Source organism: Filicampus tigris, chromosome 9 (genome assembly GCF_054856515.1).
Source record: "Filicampus tigris isolate MCC_2025a chromosome 9, RoL_Ftig_1.0, whole genome shotgun sequence".
NCBI lineage: Eukaryota > Metazoa > Chordata > Actinopteri > Syngnathiformes > Syngnathidae > Filicampus > Filicampus tigris.
In genome coordinates this window covers 13,360,089-13,382,059 of record NC_141225.1, presented here as the reverse complement: position 1 = coordinate 13,382,059, position 21,971 = coordinate 13,360,089, and the positions used below count along the sequence as shown (strand labels likewise).

The 21,971-nt window shown below is 41.7% G+C and overlaps 3 protein-coding genes across 5 annotated transcripts; all 3 read right to left on the bottom strand.

The window, feature by feature from the left end:
• Positions 1 to 2,520: 2,520 nt before the first annotated feature.
• cav3 (caveolin 3) lies at positions 2,521 to 5,607 on the bottom strand. The gene is made up of 2 exons (XM_086040971.1): positions 5,366 to 5,607; positions 2,521 to 3,447 (listed from the first exon to the last, which is right to left on the bottom strand). The coding sequence occupies exons 1-2, from the start codon at positions 5,480 to 5,482 to the stop codon at positions 3,106 to 3,108; spliced, it is 459 nt and encodes a 152-aa protein (XP_085897097.1). The 5' UTR covers positions 5,483 to 5,607; the 3' UTR covers positions 2,521 to 3,105.
• Positions 5,608 to 9,606: 3,999 nt separating this feature from the next.
• Positions 9,607 to 14,489, bottom strand: gpr61l (G protein-coupled receptor 61-like). The gene is made up of 2 exons (XM_086040910.1): positions 14,124 to 14,489; positions 9,607 to 13,056 (listed from the first exon to the last, which is right to left on the bottom strand). The coding sequence occupies exon 2, from the start codon at positions 13,011 to 13,013 to the stop codon at positions 11,721 to 11,723; it is 1,293 nt and encodes a 430-aa protein (XP_085897036.1). The 5' UTR covers positions 13,014 to 13,056; positions 14,124 to 14,489; the 3' UTR covers positions 9,607 to 11,720.
• A 438-nt stretch (positions 14,490 to 14,927) lies between these two features.
• Positions 14,928 to 20,629, bottom strand: parp3 (poly (ADP-ribose) polymerase family, member 3). 3 transcript variants are annotated; one of them, XM_086041741.1, is made up of 10 exons: positions 20,377 to 20,629; positions 19,953 to 20,166; positions 19,748 to 19,873; positions 18,441 to 18,620; positions 18,146 to 18,284; positions 17,524 to 17,747; positions 17,202 to 17,444; positions 16,965 to 17,142; positions 16,735 to 16,878; positions 14,928 to 16,264 (listed from the first exon to the last, which is right to left on the bottom strand). In XM_086041741.1, the coding sequence occupies exons 2-10, from the start codon at positions 20,136 to 20,138 to the stop codon at positions 16,095 to 16,097; spliced, it is 1,590 nt and encodes a 529-aa protein (XP_085897867.1). In that variant the 5' UTR covers positions 20,139 to 20,166; positions 20,377 to 20,629; the 3' UTR covers positions 14,928 to 16,094. The 3 variants fall into 3 exon arrangements, with proteins under 3 accessions (XP_085897867.1, XP_085897866.1, XP_085897868.1); XM_086041740.1 differs by having other exon boundaries at positions 19,953 to 20,148; positions 20,377 to 20,628; XM_086041742.1 differs by having other exon boundaries at positions 19,953 to 20,101; positions 20,377 to 20,627.
• Between the last annotated feature and the right edge of the window lie 1,342 nt (positions 20,630 to 21,971).

Here is a 21,971-nt window from a genome sequence, read left to right as displayed (position 1 = left end):
TTCTCTTATTGGTCTCATCAAATATTGAACCAACATCTTTGCATTATATACTATACAAAACAATCATTATAAGTCTCAGGCTATCGCTGCAAAGATTTGCCTGTTGTCCACACATCACAGCTGTCCGTTGTTGTCTGAAAAATAGGAACTTCAATCAATATTTCATTTTGTCCGGTAGAGAGAAAGTCGATTGTAGGTGATTTGCATTAATACAAACGCTGCTAAATGTAAGAAACAAAATGTTTTATACTGTTGTGTACAGAATGTTAAGAAAATTAGCAAAATGTCGACAAATAATTTCATATAGCGACAGTAATATTGCTCCCTCCTAGTGGTCATATTTAGTGCATGAGAGGCCTTAAAAGGTAAAACAAGGGTATTACTAAAGCAGTTACTAACCGGACTCAAACTAAAAAACGAATTAAAATATTGGTGCTTTAGTTGTTACACAACACTTACAGTACACAAACAGTATTAGTGCAGCAATGAATGATGAAGGAAATGATCTAACATAGGCTATTATAGCTTCATTATGATATATATGTTTTCCTATTTGGAAATGTGATGAGATAAGCTTACCTCGACATATTTTCTTCCGTTTGCAAATCAAACAAGAAAACACAAGTGCTCAGTTGGTCATCTACAGAATGGCATTCATCAATGTTTTGTGCGGTAATCAACGTTTGACTAAAATATGATCCACTTGACTGCTGACATAATTCATCGTTTTCCAAGCAGAAATGTCTAGTCACGATTGCTCGCAGTCTCCCGGACTTCTATTTATCGTTGTTGTGAGGAGGGAAAAAATCTCATTCGCAGATGATTAACTATAATCATTAATCAGACTGTTATTTCCACAATATAAATTAATGCCATGTCAGCAGAGGAAGTAAATTCTAATGTATCTTGGAAAAATAAGTGACAGTGGTGTCACCGTGTCAGGAACATTAATCCTTAATGCAGTGATTCCAAATCAGATTAGTGTGCCATGAGAGACCTTCAGGTGTGCACGAAATTTTCCAATTTCATTTAATTGGTCCAAAAAGGATTTTCTTTTTTTTTTTTTTTTTTTAATCCAGAACAACAAAAATGATGAAATTCTTCTTACGTCCCTCCCAGTGAGGTGTGCGGACAAAACAATTAAAAGCTCTTCCACTAGATAGGCAGAAGGTACAGTTCACCTGTGGTATCTACCTGTTGCCATTAATACAACTGATGAACTTTGGGTTCATTTACATTTTCATGTCAAGGTCATACATTGCGCATTATATATTCATCCCGAAGTTTCATCCGAAAGCCCAGTATCCCTTTTTTATGAGTAGTTAATGTACCTTGGCTCAATAAAGTTTGGGCCACTGCTCTAATATGGTCCAAAAGATGTGAAAGGTGCACAACAGCAGCCTCATGTGGGGTGCAGTGATTAAAAATGCAATCTGGTTTCAATGGGAAAAGACACAACCGGCTCATTTATATGTCATTTGTCTTTAATAATTAAACAAGTGCTGAATTGGACACATTCAGTCTCACTAGATGCTATGGAACATTTATTGTAATTGAATTTGATTTGCATTTAATTATGCAAACAAGTAAGTCTAATCACAGTTAGTTTGAAGTGTGAAGTCAACAAAGGGCAACATTTGTCAACGTAAAAAGAATTGAACATTTTCCAGAATAATTGAGAGGCGAACACGTTTCACGCTTGCATGCACGTTTGTCGCGGCAGCGCTGATGAGCAGTTCACTCCGTCTCATGTGAATTACAGTGTTGACGTTGTGAAAGGAGGTGGAGGCGCATCCTCCCCCGTGCCCACCGCCCCCCCAGCAACAATAAAGCCTCCCAGGATGGCACAGCTGCCACTGCAGCTGTCACTGGGCTTCTGCAGAGAAGACACACTGGGCATAAAGATTAACATCCTGTTTAAAAAAAAAAAAAAGCAGTAAACAAAGTGAGTTTTGTTCACACGCGCACCTGAAATGATAACTGAAAATGCTGTAATTTCGGAGGGTGTAACCGTGTTTAAATGTTTGCGTTTTCAGGCTCCTGTAGACAAGTGTTGTTAAAAAAGAAAAAAAAAAAAATCAGAAGCCATTGAGGTAATGCTTTCAGTTAAAAATGTCATTTAAGTGGCCATTGCCAAGAATTTAGTACGAAACCTGCGCTGAAATGCGACGCATGATATTTTACCTGAATGTGTGTGTGTCACCGGCCTGCAGGGATGCACTTTGAAATGATAACAATGCAGTCCACAAATGGTTGCTATCCATAATACATACATAATGGGGATTGTTGCTTTTCACTGGACAGCGACAGATTGTTGCAAATACACCATGATGAAAATGAAAATGAAAATGCAAAGCTTTATATATATATATATATATATATATATATATATATATATATATATATATATATATATAACATATATACATATATATATATATATATATATATATATATATATATAACATATATACATATATATATTTGTAAAGTGTAAGCATTTTGTATTGTACTCTTCTTTAAATTCAATCACTCGAAGACAATCACAACAAATCTGTAAATGTTCTGCTAATAATTGTACTTTTTTTTTTTAACAAAATCCTACTAAAAATCTTATGATAACAGACCCCTCAAGGATAAGAGGGTGCTAAGGTGTTGCTAATATGTCAGTTTTAATTGGGATTTTTTTGTGCAAAATCTTTCAGAACTCTCATAATTGATTCTCGAGGATGAGAGCAGTACTTCTCTCATCCTTCTACTTAGAGCAGTACTTTTTTGTATAAAATTCTACTAAAATCTTATGAAATCTAAAGTCTGTTTAAGATCTAAAATCTTAATGATAAAATCTAAAATCTTAAACAGGCTCCTTTAGAATAAGAATGTAGGGAACAGAACGGGTGGGGTAGGGTCTAAATATAGAAATTTTCTACTAATAATGCTACTGGGGTTTTTTTTTGTTGTTGTTGTACAAAATCCTACTAAAATCTCATGATAACCGACCTCTCCAGGATGAGAGGGTGGTGAACAGAATAGTCGCACGGTTCTGCGCCAAGGTGGTGTGGAAAAAGGGAGCAGGCCTGGTCTGATGGCACTTTTCGTGAGTTTTTAGACTTCCTTGCGCAGTGCCACGCGCACACTGCTGAAGACCTTGCCCAGGGCTTCAAACAAAGGATCGCAAAAGGTCTGAATGCACAGCAAATAGATGCGGCTGATGCACTGCGACTCGATCAGGCAGCTCTTGATGCAGGGCATCACCGCCCAGATGTGGCAGAAGGAGATGAAGGCGAACAGGAAGCCCCAGAGCAGAGCCACGGGGATGCCGAAAATGGCCGACAGAATGCGGTAGCACCAGTACTTGGACACGGTGAAGGTGGTGTAGCTGAGCTTCCAAACGCCATCCAGGCTGTGTGTGCCGTCTGGCTCTGCGATGACATCCTCAAACTCCACCTGATAAGAATTGAAAGTCGGCAAATTACCGAAAGGACCTGATTGAAATCATGAACTCAAAATCGCATGTAATGCTGTGAGGTTTTATTTTGGGAATCTTGTCTTGTCTCTGGCGCGGGCCTTTTATTTATTCCAAGGGTGAGGACCAAACTGCATGGCGAGGCTGCATTCAGCCGTTTTGGTCCTCACCTTTGGAATAGCCTGCCAGAGGATGTCAGGTCTGCAGAGACTGTTGATATTTTTAAGAGGAAGCTCAAGACACACCTTTTTAGTTTGGCTTTCAACAACTTTTAAATAATTTATCTTTTCTTTTGATTGAAGATAATTCTATGTTTTGCTTTGAATGTTTTAAAGCACTTTGAGTTGCATTTTTATGTATGAAAAGTGCTATATAAATAAAATGTGATTGATTGATTGATAAATGCACAGGTATGATAAGTGCACATGTGATGTTTTTATGATGTCATGTTTTTGCCTCGTACAAAATGTGCATCTAAATTGGTAGACTGGTGTATGATGTGACAAACAAACCTAGTGTGGCTTGTTACATAATATGACGAACTTGTTTTGGCGATGTCATGGCGGGACCGAGTTGAGATCCTCTACATGCTGACAGCACGTCGTTGTTGAGGGTTTTATTGCCTTCTACTGTAGGTGTACCACAGTAATATTTTTTTTTGTGAAATGCATGTATGCAAATGGACAAGTATCAGTCTCAGAGGCAAGCCTAGTGTTGTTTGCTACATTCGCTTGTACGACTTGTTTTGACAGAAGCAAGCTATGAGGTCCATTTTTTTTCATTTTTCTTATTTTACATGAATGGTGTTTCCGCGTGACAGACATTTACATGATTTTTTGTTTTTTAATTCAAATAGGCTCAGTAGTTTACTGTGTCTATGAACTGAGGTAACCAAAGGTGGCACATGTAAGCGACTCGTGTTAGTATGGACAGTAGTAGAGTATGACGTGTGTGGGCAAAGTTACGCTGCGATCTGCCAGTTGGTCTATTGGAAAATCTGTCTGCGTTCCCAGCTGAGAGTCAAACGGAATGTTAATGAACTTTTCAGACAGGCAGGCAGCTCATCTAAAAACATTTTGTCTTTCTCTTCCAAACCAGTGAACAGGATCTGCTTGGGCTGATTGTTCAAAGAAAGCCATCCAGGCTCATCCTCTGAATAAATTGGTTTACATTTTGTCAAGGTCTGAAGGCGTTCTAAAGGACAGGGGATTGCCTAAGATCTCCAAAACAATGTCATCATAACAAAACAAAAAGAAAAAAAAAAATATATATATATATATATATACAATCAATTCCAAACAACTGCAACTGATTGAACTGTTTCCGAATTATGCCCATCCCGATTCTCAACTTATTTTGATTGTAGAACCACATGACATGCAATCAAAACTCAGTATTGGCTAGCGCTAGTGAACAAGTACACGTTGTGCCCGGTGAGTGAGTATTATGGGTTTTTAGATTTTTAGAGGTTATATCTTGTCTGTTTATAATAGCGGGCCCATAGTTTGAATGTTGATATGAGTGGACATGAAGCACAAGCTCTTCCAAGTTTACAACAAAAGCTCATCTTAGTATGTGTATTTTCAATTTTGTGCTAAAACGTACAGAGGTCCGAGTGATGCCTGCTAACAATCGCAGAATAAACAGTTGTCAAATCTAAATAAAACACGATCGCTCTGGATATCAGTTACACACATACTCCGCGATTCCCAAAATAAACGCCACGTTCCGGACAGGCAACAGAAATAGTTCCTGGTCTATTGAAGGAATTCTGATCAAGTGCAACAACCTGTTTTCCTAACGACAACGTTTTGCATTTTCTGTCCATGCATGTGCACATTCTCCAAGATATTTTCCATTTTGGCATCGACAGGGCGGGGTCAACCGCGCGGCACAAACCTTCACCACGTCCTCATTGATCTGCTTGGGGTCTCTGTTGATAAGATCGATCTCCTTAGTGTTGCTGTCCTTCATGATCTTCTCCTCGTTGGCGTTGTACTGGTACTGGTCCGCCATACTCGGGGCCGCAGGTCCTGGATGATGAAGACGAGTGTGGGCAGAGCCGTCAAAAGGCGCGGTGCAGGCACAGTGGATCACTTGCGAACCCCTGCATGTACTGCGCTGACGCTCCCGTTGACATGCCAGTGGACAGCTGCTGCACGCCCTGGTAAATTTGGAGGCCTGACCTCCCACCCTGCACCACACACACACACACACACACCCCTATACACCACACTCACACACAAACACACACACAGTGTACCGTGCACTGACAGTAAAGCTATGCCTTAAAGGAGGACCACACTTGTGTCACATTTCACGTGGTCTTGCGGGAGGCCGACTGGGCAGGGTTTGCACTGTGGCACCAACTTCCACCACACTGACACACGCACACACTCCTGCATGTGGAATGTTGTGTTTTGTGGCTTAATTACGTTAGCTGTGGGGGTAGAGAACATTTAACAGGGGGAGAAGTCAAATTAATTACACTGTCAGTTTCTGCAGTTGTCTTGTGAATGTGAACCGACACTGTTAAAGATGTTTCGCAGTACTGAAGATGTATTCAACAGCTGATTAACTTCATTCGGATTTGCAATGCCGATCAGGAGGCCCGTCCTTTCTTTATTCAGTCAAATTATCAAGAGTTACACTAAGCATCCACTTCAATGGGTTCAAACGGCTTCTTTTTTGTTTTGTTAGCTTAACTTCTTCGTGTTTGGAGGTGGATGCGCGCTGCCTACATCACACACCATGCCGCGATCGTGTTTGTTTTCTAATTTTTTTATTTTTTTTTATTGAATTTTTATCAAAGGCATTTTCTATTGATATCATATTGATATTGAATTAACGGTCCAGCCCTAGCGCCGAACACATTGTGAAGCCCTTCAGTGAAGTGCATATAGCCAGGATGGCATTTTTGTCCTAATAGTCCTCCTCAATTATGCAGTTGCTGCAATCCGTCAGTCCTTTCTATAATAGAATGTTGCATTAAAAAAAAAAAAAAAAAAAAGCTCATACGCTGTCATGCTACCGAAAAAAGAATAGGAGCAGTCCCCATGGGAACTTGGAGAAAAATCCAGCTTAGAGCTTGTTGATGATTGGATATCATGTTCAAGCAAATGGCATGAGAGTATGCATTAGCATTTGCCGCTCTGCTTCCCATGTGGCATCAATGGGCCGAGGTAGGAGTGGAGGAATGGGACCAGAGTGCATGGATCCGCCCCAATTAGACGGGTTGCATTCCTGTTGTGGCAGCCCAGTGAGGAGGGAGATGGACGCAAATAGATCAGCAGAGAGTGAAGGTGGCTCGGCCTCGTCCACTGAGAATGGAAGTGATGCCACCCGAGCCAAATACACGTCACGCGGCCAAGCCGCACCTAAATTTAGACCGCTTTTACTGTGTGATGAGGCAGGAAGCTGTCAGTAATGTATAATTGTCAAAAAATTAAAGCCGCTTCTAGTTAATTAGCATTATGCTTCTTGAGCAGGCCTTCCCGGCATATTTTACACTATTCAGTGGCCTTTTATTGTGGGCAGTCTAAGGCACACCTGGGCACTAATCATAGTGTCTAAACAGCATCTTGATATGGCACACCTGTCAAGTGGCTTGATTTATCTCGGCAAAGGAGAGGTGCTCACTATCACAGATTTAGACTGGTTTGGGAACAATATTTGAAAAAAAATGTGATATTGTGTATGTGGAAAAAGTTTGAGTTCATCTCATAAAAAATGGGAGCAAAAGTGTTGCGTTTATAGTTTTTGTAGAGTTGTTTATACATATACACGCATACATACACACATACATACATAATTGTAAGGACAGTGAGGCCTGGATTTACAGACATTCACTTTATGGTTGTTCCCCTGTTCCGTATTAAGTTTAAATCACATCCAATATTACAACGAAAGAGAAATTTCACCACCTGCCTGCGGTATCGGAGATTTCCACCGGATGAGTCGTCAGCCACTGATGATTTGTGCATGCATAATTGAATCCACTTGGGGTCAGCAGTGTGCACTCGATGTAGCAAACGCATCGGATGACTGAATAGATCAATCGCATTTTCCTTTCCAATAGCCTGCAAATCACACGTCGGAGACATTACTTACCATAGTTCATCTTCGAGAGATGATGATGCAATTCATAAATGAGAACACAAGTCTTACCTTGTGTAGGGCAGTCATTCTCAGCGGGTGGTCTGGATGAGTGGTGGACAGCAAGTCAAAAGTAAAATAAGACTGCTGAGCATCTTAAGTGGAGCGAGTCAAAGTCTAGCATATTTATTACATTTCTGAGCTTCTGTCTGGAAGCAAACCGTATTGTTTTATCGATTTATAGATGGTTTTACATTGGAAGAAGCCACATAATATAAGGCCCAGTGGGCTAGTTTGTGGCTCATAAAAATAGCATGTTATACACTTTTATACATGTATTTTGTCTCCTCACTTTGTGTTCATTTCATTGAACTGTAATTTTGTGGCCTTATTTATTTTGCGTAATTTGAGGTGAAATTGCCAAAGTGTAAATATGCGAAGACCATAATTGAAATCCCTACTATGAGTTCACACACTGATTGAATGCCCGGTGCCAACACCCCATCGGCACCCCGCTTTTATTCTGCCACAGAGACAGTCGATAGAATCAGGCATACAGTCTTCATTCCCAGCAAAAAATAACCCATATTAGTGCAGATGACTTTAGTCACTTTTGTCTGTGTGACTGCATTCTACTAGCACCCTTTCGTGTACAGCAGATGGAGGACAACTACTGGTGCTTATCACCCAGGTGGAACATAATATGCTGATGCATCGCTCCAGCCTGAGGCGTGCCTTGATTAAGTTGAACATGCCTGCCCCCAGTGACATTCTCCATGTGATGATGTCTCATTAAGACCTGCTTGGGAAAGGGCCATCATCCAATAATTACACAAAAGTCCTTGAGCCACCCCCTTCAGGTCATCATATTAAAACTCCCAATGACATATTTATACGTCATTTCAAAATGGGTCTGAAAAAGTCTGGTACTGAATCATAAGTTATGCAATAAAGTTTGGCTAAACGAGGCACTTCTGCTAATTACGAATCAAAGGAATTATACACGATACAGTATTGAAAGATGTGAAGCGATTAAAACCATATGCATGAAGATGATTTCAAGGGGGCACATTATGGAAAATGCTATTCATTACTTTATAAATATAATATATACCAATAGTTGTGTATCTGCAGTGTGAAATTAATCTTTTTGGTTACCGTATCTGCCTATTTCTGAAAATGTGTTTGAGCGAGCCATTCTGCACTGGCCCATTGTTACGTAACAGTGTGGCAAATTTACATAAGTTCCTCCGTCATACGACAACGTAGGATGGGCGAAGATCCATAGCCACTTTTAAGCCACAAAGTCCGACCCCCAGACTACAGTCTGAATCACTATCAACCAGAGGCACGATCGTACACAAATAACCCACATCCCCAATGTCAAATCCAAAAGGTAAGCAGAGCTGCACTGAGTTTTGTTGGATGCACATATTTATGTTGCTAGCTTCTAGTAAGTGCCACTTACCTTATTGCTCCATGAAGAAGTCGAGGCTGTAAGCGGCGGCCATTTTTTTTGGTAATGTGTCCATGCGCCACATGAACACAGTATACTCTGACTTCTGACAGCACGAGTTAAAAGGCTCGAATTGTCTTGAACTTAAACAATCGCTGCTGATGTGTTTGTTTTTACGATTGTTACTGGTCATTGTCTAATGTTCATCATAGTAACCACTTCCAAATGTTGTACTGACGTCTAGTGGACAAGGTATAACTATACCACTGTTAAGGTGTTTTCCAACTTCAACTCCAAGGTTTGAAACTGAAAAATACATACACGCCACATGCATATTTTGAAATTTCTTGCACTGGCAGCTAGTTCTAAGAGTTGAAAAATGCACAGAAAGCATGTTACATGCTGTTTATAACAAAGTCCCAGTTTAAGAGGCAGGTCGTGGAGGAATGATTGTTTTCCATGGTATATAGTACCCTCTGGTGGCCATCGTCTTCAATGTCAATTTGGGATGTAATAAAAAAAAAAAGGATTTTCCACTGACATTTGAGTCCATGATATTATATTTTTTTGATCATTATATTTCATAAACAATACATCAAAGGTCAAAGCAACTATTCAAACCTGAAGGTACTATTTTTTAGTTTACAGTATAACGAGTTGAACCTCCACAACACAAACACACAACGGTCGTCACAGTTGTCCAAAATCCCAAATGGTCACTCATTGTAGTGCACAGTTGGGCTAAAGTTTGAGGTGGGATTATTGTTTGGGAGGATTTGGGGTTGTCCCCATGGGGCAATTAAGGTTTGGATTTCGAGGTAAAGCAGAGTGGGATTTGGATTAGGGTGAGTTTACAGTTGAGGTTTAGTGTTTCGGGTAGGTGTTGCAGAGTTTGTCTTGACAGGACGCTTTGGTCGAGGCTAGGGTGGGATTTACAGGTCGTGGTTTGGGTTCGTATTACTGTTGGGTTTAATGTTTGCCTTCTGGTGATGGTCAGGTCAGTGTTTTGGTGTACTGTTGTCGTTGGAATGAGAATCGAGAATAGAGTTAGCGCTTTAGGTTCGGGTAGGGACTAGGCGTAAAGGGTTATGGGTTACTTTTAGGGTTTAAATTTGGGGTTCAGAGTTAGAGTTGGGACAGGGGCGGAGCCAGAACGTGGCTAAATGAAGTTCAGATCTTCCTTAGACAACCACAATTATGCCATTCTTAATATTCAATAAAATAAAAAAAATAAATTCATAATTCACTAAAATTGTAAAAGTACATATTTTTTCATGAATCTCATTGGGTGGGCAGTCCGTCAATCTGGGTGGGCGTGTGCACACCCAGGCCCACCCATGACTCCGCCCCTGGTTCCAGATTAGAATTGGGATTATGGTCAATGTTAGGTGTTAAAACTCGGGATTATGTGTACGATCCAGGGTTGGGATTAGGTTTGAGGATAGGGAGTTTAACTCAAACGAATAAATGACAACTCATATGGCGGGGAAAAACAGCAGCATCTGTGTCCAGTGTGGAAAAAGACCATTTTTACATAACAGATTCGTAGATCTTGGTTAGGGAGAATCACGTGTTTGACATTATTTGCTGTGAACACATCATTCTGTCTTCCTTTTATGAAAGGCTAATACAAACAGTGGCGGCCATAAAACAGCACTTTGTTGGCACTCTAAGAGCATTATCAATGTCCTGTAATGATTTCCATGATATATTCACCATCGCTCCCTCACCGTACACATTACTATCACAGTATATAATAAACCAGATTTTTCCCTGCCAACACTTTGCCCATTTTCACGTTGTTGAAGACTATCAGAGCATATAGGCTTCACCCGGACCCAGAATAGGTAGACACCAACCGGGATCCAAAGCATACATCCAACCGAAAGGTCCTTGTTGCTATGTGAGTCACTGGCTCACTCAATTGCCATGACGACCGAGGTAGATGACATTCAGCGTCTATCAGCATATCTGTTTCACACAGGAACTTGGTATTGTCCCTCAGATTCATGAGAGCTCCTCACACCGCAGTGCTCGCTCTATTTGTGCTGCACGACGAGACAATTTATTGATATGTGGGAGTCGTGCTATGCTTCTGCTTATCAAGCTACACAATTTACCAGGCAACATTAACACCCGGGACTCAATGATATGGAGGTGGAAAAACATGACACTTTTAAGCAGCTTGTTTTCCATAGAGAACATTACTGTCAATTATCGGGTCGTATCACCAAGAACAAGTGTACAATAGTTGAATGTAACATGAGAAATACATTTCCATAAACATTTTGCAGTGCCCCACCACATCCAGCAGATGGCATTTGGGTGGAAATAAACTCAGAAACCCTGAAGTGTTTTTGAAGTAATACAACTTTCTTGCGTTCCTGGCATCTTTTCCTGTCCTTCATTTGCTGTTTGTGGCAATGTGGTGAGCAGGGTAGAGCAGAGCTGGTAATGTCCACTGAAAAAGCGACATAAGTGGTACATACCCCACCATTCTTTAAAAAAAGGGGGGGGGGGGGGCGGGGGGGACTAAGTTTATCACAAGCATGAAATTATTTGTTATAGCCAAAGCACCCTGGTCAAACGTGAATGAAAGACCACCCGGAATATATATAGTGCTGCAGTTAAAAAACAAAAGGCAGACTTAAGAATAATAGAAAAATGTTTGATCCAGAAGTTAGGATGTCAGTCGAATAAGTTTTAACTGTGATCTTCTGGTATTTGACCAGGGATCTTCACCCTGTTCTCCATAGTGTTTCTGGGACTGCTGTTGAGACAGCTGGAGCGGGTTTCCGCCGTGCTGCTGGTTCTCTGGATGAACTGGAGAAAATTCTCCTGCAGGGAGCCCTCGTGGCTGGAGACCCCAAAATCCACAGGCTGGGTCAGGCAGCAGCGGCGAAACTTGACCAGCTCCTCTCTGATCTGCCTGTTGAGCAAACCGTAGAAGAACGGATTGACTGCGAATGAGGAGAAGGCGAGCCAGTTGACCGCCTCTTCTAAGTCTCCGGGGCTGTGCATGGCGCCGGTCAGAGACATTTGCAGGTGGAAGATGAAGTAGGGAAGCCAGCACATCAAGAACTGACCCACAATGAATACCAAGGTGAGGGCTGCCTTGCCCCCGCCGAACGCCCTCTCTGGGGAAAGTCTGCGGGGCAGAGAACGGCTGGTGTTGATCATGGTGGTCTGGCTGCTGATAGAGTCGGACCGATTCTTATCCGGGTGCGCACTGGCCCACGTTGGGACGGCGGGGACTTGTTGCAAGGCAGCCGAACGAGCGACCTTGTAGACGGCGCAGTAAACGGCAAAGATGATCACCGAGGGGAGCAGGAAACAGAGAACACTGTAGAGCACGGCGAAGACTCCTCGAAGGCGGCTGTGGCTCGCATGGAGAGAGCAGTGAGCTGCAGCGATTGAGCTTTGGTTTCCGTACGCCGGCCATCCAAACAGAGTGAACAAAGCCAAGAGAACCGACTTGACCCAGATAAGAAGCATGACACCGATAGCCACGTTGATAGTCATCTTGACTTCATATCGCATTGGGTGCACAATGTAGAAGTATCGCTCCACGCTGATGGCCGTGATAGTGAGGATGGATAAACAGATGAGGAATACGTTGAGGAAGAGGTAAACCTGACACTCGAGGACAGTGAACACCACGGTAGCGAAAAAGGGCGAGCTGGATATGATCCCCAGGGGCATGAGGAGAACGGCGCACAGCAGGTCGACGGCGCAAAGGTGGCACACGAAAGCGAACCTCTTCAGGTGTGGGGCACGGGCAATGGCCACCATCACTCCAATGTTGGCCAACAGAGCGATAAGGTTCAGCGTCACCATGCAGAACAAGCCAAACAGGTCTTTGAGCTGCGACTGGGAGCTTGTGACCACGCCCACGTCGGCAGGTACCGTCGGATGTTGCTCCCATGGGACAGTTGTAAGGTTTGGCTCCGGCTGATTTGAGACGGAGGAAATCATGGGATCAAACTTCCCGGCCATTATTCATCCATTTGTATCGGGGATGTCTTTACGGCTGGATGTCCTGAGATCAAGAGACAGAGACAGTTTAATAATATAATCAGCATTGCCTACACAGGAGCTCTAAGAGATCCATCCGAGTACTTTATATTGCTAATCATGTTTATTGCCAAAGGGAGCTAGAACCTGATGTGGTAAAAGCCAGACTGCACTCCGGATTTGGTCCCCAGTCAATCATACACAGAGGGAGAGCACTCAAACACACCTACAGTCAATAAGTGGGAATTGATCCCAAAAGTTAAGTGTTTACCAGTGTACTATGAATGACTTACAAGGTTCTACCTGAAGATATACATAGAAAGGACCCAAGTAGTTTTAGTTACGAATTCGGATTTCCTCAACGTGTGTCCGGGGTATTTATGAAATCGGGATGTGTCAGGAAAGAACATTCCACTCCAGTCCTGCAGGTGGCAGTAATTGCATTTTAAAAAATGGGCACTAACCACCGTAGCTTTTTTTTTTTTTCACCAAAGCTCCACCTATTGGATATGCTAGGTCACTGCATGAGTTGGTCGCAAGAAGAGCTGACTGCAATACCGTGAATATTTCTTTGAATACTTATATGCACGTTTTTATCTAAGTTAGTAACAAAAAGTAAAAAATCAGAGAGGTACATTATATAAAGTGGTTGAATTTGGCAGCGGTAAATCCATGTCCATCTGTGCCCGCACAACTGCAGTGCATTTTACCGGGAATAGTTTATAATGCATCACATCTCTGATATAGCCACGTAAATTCCCTGTAGAGCAAAATTTTACACACCACAGAATTACTGTCAAGTGCGAGGATAAGAACGGTCTGCATCTGAGCTGTTATGCTTGTTTAGAAAAAACTTTGTCTTGTAAAACCACCGCTTCTCAAAATGTATAAATTAAACTATCATGCAGTTCCATTCTGTCAGAAAGTGCCAGTAACATTTACCATGATAATAAATCATTATTAGGTTATTCCACCAGGTTTCCACTTAAATTTCAAATACATCATTTGGCTCCATGAAGTCAGATTATGAATAGCAGCACATATAAAAATGTTAAAAATGTATAATCTTAATAACATTTGAAAAGTACTCACCCATGATCTTCTGGGTGCTCTTGTAGCTCACTTCAATCCAGACATCTTTAATCACAATCCCGAGTTGTTACATATTGAAATTCCACATGATTCCATGGGACAACCAAGCCCCATCATTCCTTGCGTAACATAAATAGGTCAGCATCCTAGCTGAAGAAACTTGCATATGGCTGACCCAATGCAACAGGTTGATTTCTTCCAGACCCAAACCTTCATTGGTGTGTATTTCCAATTAAACAGCTGCTGGTCCCTGACTCCATTATGTCTGTCGCGTCATCATATTATTTTATTTCAGATGAAAAATGAGGCCTTGTCCCTCTTCTCTGCCTTGCTCCGCTAGGGCTGACATTCATGACTCGTGCGGTGTAAGGCACAGACTGTCACACATTGTATTGTGTGTGAGTGTGTGTGTCCTGTGCATCCCCCCCACCCCACCCACCCACCCCCTTCTCTCAAACTGACACACACTCCAGTGTCCCCGGTTAAGTCCGGTCATCCCTGGGTCCTACTTCCCACCGAATTAAGACAAGACTCCCGACCTTGGCATTAACCGCATTTAAAATGCATGCATATACTTGCCGTCGGCTCAAAACCTGCTATGTACAAACGTGATCAATTTTCGTATTTTTCATAAATCAAAACCATTGGTCAGTCAGTCCACACACATCGGTATGTTATTTTTAAGAAATGATTGACCAATATAAAAGTGTTGAAAATTGCTTACTCTATGATGATAAATCAAATGTATTTTCATATGCAGGAATTTATAGTAATGAGGTAGGAATACAAACTAAACAACAAGTATTTAGAGGGACATACATTTATTGGTTCTATCATATAGTGCAAACCACATCACAGCGTGTTGGTCATTCAACGAACACCACGTGGTGTTACAGGAACCTCCAAAGTCGAACACAAACCGGTCTGTGACACCGGTTGACAAGACCAGTGTCAAAACAATGTTTCCCATTGGAAATGATCGAAAATGATTTTTTTTCATGTCAAGGCTTGAACTGCCGCCATTATAAAACATTAAAAACTTTACAATATAATGCTTTATTTAGCACAGTAACATTCTCCGCTGTCAAACTAGTAGAAAGAAAGTAGCATAAAAAACACTTAAAAGAGTAAAACTGCGATACTGACAACACAAAATGGAGCGTGTTGGACACCAAAGACGTTGGCAAGCTTCTCTGGTCATTCTCATGTCATTAGTCATACTTCCAGCTACATGCTATTTACATTAGCATCTTCTTGGTAAAATATATTTGTGCATGCAACTGAGAAAGCAAAAAATTCAGTTTGAACTCCAAATTCTATCACTTGTTGGGCGTTCGACTTTGTAGGTTCCACTGTAGTTGAAAATGTTCACAAAGACTATCAAGGCGAGGAATCTACGCGAAATATTTCCGATTTACATATGGCTTTGCATAACAGAAGCACTTCCTTTGCATTTTCTTAGCAGCTCAACGATAAGACAGTGCTTTATGATTAGCATGAAAATTGCACTTTACAGTCTTCCTGTAAACATTTAGTTCCATAATTACAGAAGAAGAATAACATTCTACTCTAGAGAATTTAGAGCATTATCAAGATTACCGAAAACATGCTTTCAGAAGGGCTTCATGACCAGAATGCACATCAAGTGATGCATTAGAAAGCATAAGCGGATATCACAAGATTATTTAAGGTGCCAACCAGATTACCTACAGTCACCGGCAATAACATTAGGTACCTGCAAAATTCATTTCCAGAAATGCAAAAACAAGGTACAATTCATATTGATATTTTTAGCCAACCAAAAGATTTGTCGATTGAGTATGTGCATGTCTGCGTCTTAACTAAAGTGCAACGAACACTCATTATTCTGTAGATTAACTGGAAGTATACAGACAGTCAAAATTGTGAGGAAAAAGGCAAAGCCAGGCATAAGGTGACATGTCTTCTCTAAGGAAACACCTTTATGTGGTGTTACATATTCAGCTCAAGCAGGTAGCGCAGGCGACACTGACTCTCTTTGTAGATGAGATATTCACTGTTGGAAAAGTAGCTCTCAGAGTACTTAGACTGCTTTATGGGCTTACCCTGTGGGACAGCCACCTCCTTGCCCTCAAGGGTGATGACGATGTCTTTAGATGGATCTGAAAATACATTTTTTTTTGTATAAACTGTTCAATTTCTTTTTAAATTCAAAATTATGATTCCTCTTGTATGCCCGTAGATAGTACATGTTAAAAGATTTCACAACAATATGGGATTTACGATTTAGGCATCAGTCATTTTATGCCGGGCAACTCCATTTGCAGTGTCTCTTATGTTTCGGGACAAACGACTCAAATACGGAGACTGCCGAGGTGCGGTTACCTCCGTAGTTCCTTCCAAGTCAAATGAGGCAAGTTAAAAGTTGATACTAATATTGGCATTGAGTTGGCATTTGACTTGAAGCGCTAGATAACTTCCAAGTGTATGAGGAGACAATTCCCATATAATAAATGGACTATTTGTGTGAAATCTCTTACAGCATCGACAGTCATACGAAAAATCTTTAGTCTGACAAACCACTAGCCGCCACTAGCCGAAAGTGATCAAACTTGTTGTGTTACTGAAGTACCTGGTTCCACTTGACCTCGGGCAACTACAGAATCATATCCAGCAGGAGCCTTTTTCAAGTTACAGTTGTCTTTGGTGATGGTATGCTCTCTCCCAAGGGCCACTTCACTCAAAAACATCACGCCGGTATTTTTACACGTGCCCACTAAAAATGAGGACGAAAACCATTTTGTCATTGTTGCCATGATTTCAGATGTGATTGCGACTAATCAGCATTTATTTTTGCCTTACCATAACCTGCAGACTTGACGTTTTCAGACGCAAAATAAATACCGCGACCAACACGGCCGCCTGAATGGGGCATAATCCTCAGGCCGCTCTTAAGTATGGCGGCCACTACGGCTATGTTTGTGCCGTGCCACAGCAGACGGCGGTTGTCCAGTTCGTCGTTCTCTTGAAATCGGTCCCCCTGCAACGTGCGGTGATTCAATTTGACCTTCGTTGACCAAAATACAGCCGAGATCCTACCTCATTCTGTCTGTCCACTTCCCAAACGTTGACAATTTTCGGCTCCTGATAAGAGCCTTGTGTTTGCCTTAGGTATGTTTCTATGATCTTGAATGTTTCTGTGCTTTTATCCATCAGAGAGAGCTCGCACTTGAGAGAATTGTAGTCCTGGTCAAGCGGGTCAGGAACAGTCTCTATCATCTCTTTCTGTGCCTTCTCGGTCTCTGATTTCAGGGTCTGGGCCAGCTCAATATCAGCCAGCACCTACAGAATTCGGGAGGGAAATGATCTGAACAAGAGCCACTGGGTGATTTTTGTTGTTGTATTCAAATTACAATATTACCATCAGCATCTCTTTCTTCTTTTCCACAATGTCGTTGTTGTCAATGGTTGGCGGTCTGCTGCGACCGAAGTTATGCGGGATTGTTGTAAAGAACTTGGAGGAAAGTTCATCAAGACGTGGTTTTCTGCTCTTTTGATTCAAGGCTGCTTCGATTTCTTCCAGCACCTCGAAGCCCTTTGCGATCTGCAGCTTACTGAGCTTACCCAAAGGCATCTTCTTGATGTCTATTTCAACAAACACAAAGTCCACACACTGAGATCATTTTAAGTTTGCTACAAACGGATAACGTATCCCTATTTTAAAAAGTTGTGACATTACAAAAATTACAAACATTTCTTGTTTCTATTCAATTGCAAACGCTCCATTTCTGTTGTACTTTCGACCTGTGCAACTTTCACTAAACCTTGCTGTGGTGACAAGACTTTCAAGAAAAAACAAAGAAAAGATGTGAAACGCTGACAAAGAACAGAAGACGGGTGGGAGGTAAAGTCAGACTTTGCAGATTGTACAAAAGGTCAGTCCTAGAAATGTTCCACTGAGTGGCTCAGTCGTGTATCTACTTCGAGAAATGACGATAGTGCCTGAACCGGTCCATGCTGAAACTACTTTGAGTCACACCCACCTAAGTTCATACATTCCATGGCCTCCTTGAACATGTCATTGCTGAAAATGAGCTTGATGAGCGCCTGTGTAGCCTCATCAAGGGTGCAAGGTAGGACGTTTTTAGTGCCCAAGACAGCTGATTCATCAACACTGGCCACCTGACAAATGGGACAAACAAAACTCCATTTTTTCAAAGGCTGATAATCAACGTGATTGAAAAATGCTTCAGAGTTGCGAATTGTCATGCCTCTGAGACATCATCAAGTTTCGCTGTTTAATAGTCAGTCCACCTTGCATCTTTATAATAACAATACCTTGACCTCCGCATCCTGTTCTCCATCCACCTCGATCAAATCGTACTTCCCAGAGTAGGAGACAAAATTTTTGCGATTGCTCCAGTTGTTCTTTGTCTTGTCCTTAAACTTTTTTTCAAAATCCTTCACGGCACTATCAACATCTGAAAACATATTCAGTTTGGATTGTCCCACCTCACCCTGAAGTTGGATGAAAAGGGAATCCATTATCAGTTAATATTTCAAATAATACATATCCAAAAACCATGAGGGGAGCACAATCGTCACAGTATAACTCTGAGAAAATTAAAATGCGTCTCCTATTAGCACCTTTTTGAACTTTTATGTACCTTTGAGGACCTCGGCCGCGACCAACGGGAAATGGAAGCCTCGCCGCATTTAAAGGATACGCATACTATGCTTAGTCCGACTACTTTTTTTTTTAAGTTTCCCATCTATCATTTATCAACTACAAAATAACCGGTCCGTCATATAGGCAGAATGCCCAGCTCTACTTATTACTAACTCAGGGACATGCAGAACAATGTACCTGTTTTTAACTTGTTGTTTTTAACTTCTGGTGAGTGTTTGTTTCTACACCGACACTATCTACTAGCCAACACATTTCCCACAGGTTTGAATACAAATCAACAGATCTGGGCAGCGACCCTCCGTCCCCGGTTTCCGTCCTGCATATTCAATCGACCCAGGCGGTCCCGGTCGATCCGAGTCAGCCAACCGGCGTCGAGAACGGACTTTACTGATACCGCGTCACATGCAGGTGCCGCACCTTGTGGTCTCACTGACACAATGATGTGTGCCCCTTTTTTTTTTGTTTTTTTATTTCACCGATTGCCACGCTGTGCGTGTGTGTGTGTGTGTGTGTCTGTTGTCTTTGTTTGATATTTTTTCTTTGTTTGGTGGCGTGTCTGCTCATGCGGCACCTGCGTGTGACCTTAAGATTATAATCGACGCCGATCGGCTGTCGCCGGTGAAGGACGGGTCGGGACCACGTGGGTCCATTGAATATGCAGGACGGAAACCGGGGACGTAGGGTCGCTGCCCAGCTCTGCAAATCAAGAAGTACTGTTGAATCCACCACATGACAACACAGCCTGTCCAGGAGTTGACTGAGGAGCCCATTTGCGATCTCATTATAAGAATTCATTTGTCTTTATATTAGTTTGTTATAATGCATAATTGATCTGAAAAAAACAATCGCAAATTCAATTGCAATTTTGCGGGGGGAAAAAAATGCAATCCGATTATTTTTCTAGTATCGTTCAGCACTAGTATCTATCTAGTGAGTCTATTTTCACAAAACTTACCACTCTGCCCCATCTGTTCCATGAATAGTACTTGTTGGCTTCTTTGATGACTTGAATTACATAAAACTTATTATTGTTGTGTCCAATATTCGTCTGATTGAGCATACAGTCATAGTCTTTGTGCACCTGGAGGGAAACAATACAGCATTTGTTACTTATTTGTGTCTGCATCTAACTAATGACTGGGCCTGACGTGAGTGGCTACCTCTCCACTGTTTGACAGTGAGCAGTGTTCGTCCACCTTCTTCCTGCCTTTGTTTTGTGGCCCTGCAGCCAGCAGTGCCTCTTTGGTCGAGGTGAATGCATCTTTAGGCTTCGGTATCTCGGGTTCTGCCTTCACCTTTTTGCCGCCAGCTTTGGTAGCAGAAGCAGACCGTCTCTTTGGTGCCATGATGATGTAGCTAAATGGACATACACAACTGCTATGTTGCTAAAGTAGCCGTGTTGCCTGGGCATGTTCGGACATGCCATGTTCGCACAGACAAAACCACGTAATTAAAGTGCGTATAACGTGCAATGCGAGATACAAGCCACTGTTTCTTTTTTTTTTTTTTAATCGTGCCAAAGATGTGTAGAATTAACACTGTTGAAGAACGAATCTGCGTCGCATGAAGACGTCCCGAACTCACCTTTTAACTTCAACTAGAGTGATGAAGTCACACGGGAGTAAAGGCGACTTGTTAGAGATGAAGGCACACCCGGAAAAAACGCATACAAACACTTGAATTGAAATTCAGTCAGTGAACAGTCTTGAAGGTCTGATTTGGGTATTTTTTCTTGTGTGAGCGTGTCAGGAAGAGGCGGAGCTGGACTCTCGAGCTTTCCTCCTCCATGCTGCTGTCAGTGACAGGAGTCAGCCACTGTGGGACCACAACCAAGCTAACATCGGCCTACACCGCCACCTAGCGAGTAATCCGGGAAGTGGCATCTGCATTTGAAAACGTTTAAACACCACTTCAAACTAGAATTTGGGTTTGCAATAAATAATTTCAGTCAGATAAATATTAATTTAACGATTTGAACTCTATACCAATATGGACCCAATGCTTTGCTATTTTTTTTTTAATTTGCTAAGTTTTTTGTATTTTTCAACATAAATACTTTACTCAATAAAATATTTGTTTCTAGAAAATCAATGACTGTGGCCCTTGACATCTTTAAAAAAAAATTAATACTTTTTAAAAGGGGGCGGCACGTCCGCCTCAGTGCAGATGTCGTGGATTCGAATTCGGCCCCGGCCTTCCTGTGTGGAGTTTGCATGTTCTTCCCGTGCCTGCGTGGGTTTTCTCCGGGTACTCCGGTTTCCTCCCACATTCCAAAACATGCATGGTAGGTTAATAATTGGACATTCTAAATTGCCACTAGGTGTGACTGTGAGTGCGAATGTTTGTTCCCCTCTGTGTCCTACGATTGACTGGCAACCAATGCAGGGTGTACCCCCGTTTTACCCGATGGACGTTTTACAATTAAGGCCAGCCCTCAAACCCTTCACACGAACATGATCATATTAAAATAATTTGAACACAAGATGGCAGTGTTCAGTTACTATTGCCGGGCTTCATTTTACCCAGGATGGATCATGCTGTTATGTTTCAAAATACCACAGTACTGTGTGCTTGTGTTGTGGGAAAAGTGGCTGTAGAATGAAGCTGATGAAGGTGCACTAATTAAACTAATTACTGACAAGTCACCCTCTGGCGGTTGATTTATAGTCAGTATTATTTTAATGCTGAAGCTTAGCCAGATCTCCATTTGATTTGAATGCTTTGGCAGAAGATATATCACCTTAAACCATCTTGTCAGCCACAAATAAGGTGCTTGCAGCAGTAGTCGAGGTGCTATCATAGTAATTATAGTAACAATTATAGTCAGATTTTTACAGTGGATATCATTTAAAAAATCTACACATCCCTGTGCAAATGCCATCTTTTTTGTGGTATATAAAAAATATATTTTTGAATAATTTCAAAACGATTTCCACCATTAATGTTACCCGTAAACTGTACAACTCAAGTTAAAAGAAATATTTTTGAAAGGGGAAGTAAAAATAACTTAGATGAGTAATGTCTTTGCACAAGTATGCACACCCTCTTATAACTGGAACGTGACAGTGTTCAGAATTAATTTACACATGCGCACGCTCACACATGCATACGCACACGCACGCACGCACACACCCAACGGGTACCACATTAAAAAGTTCTCATAAGAAAAAAGAAACATT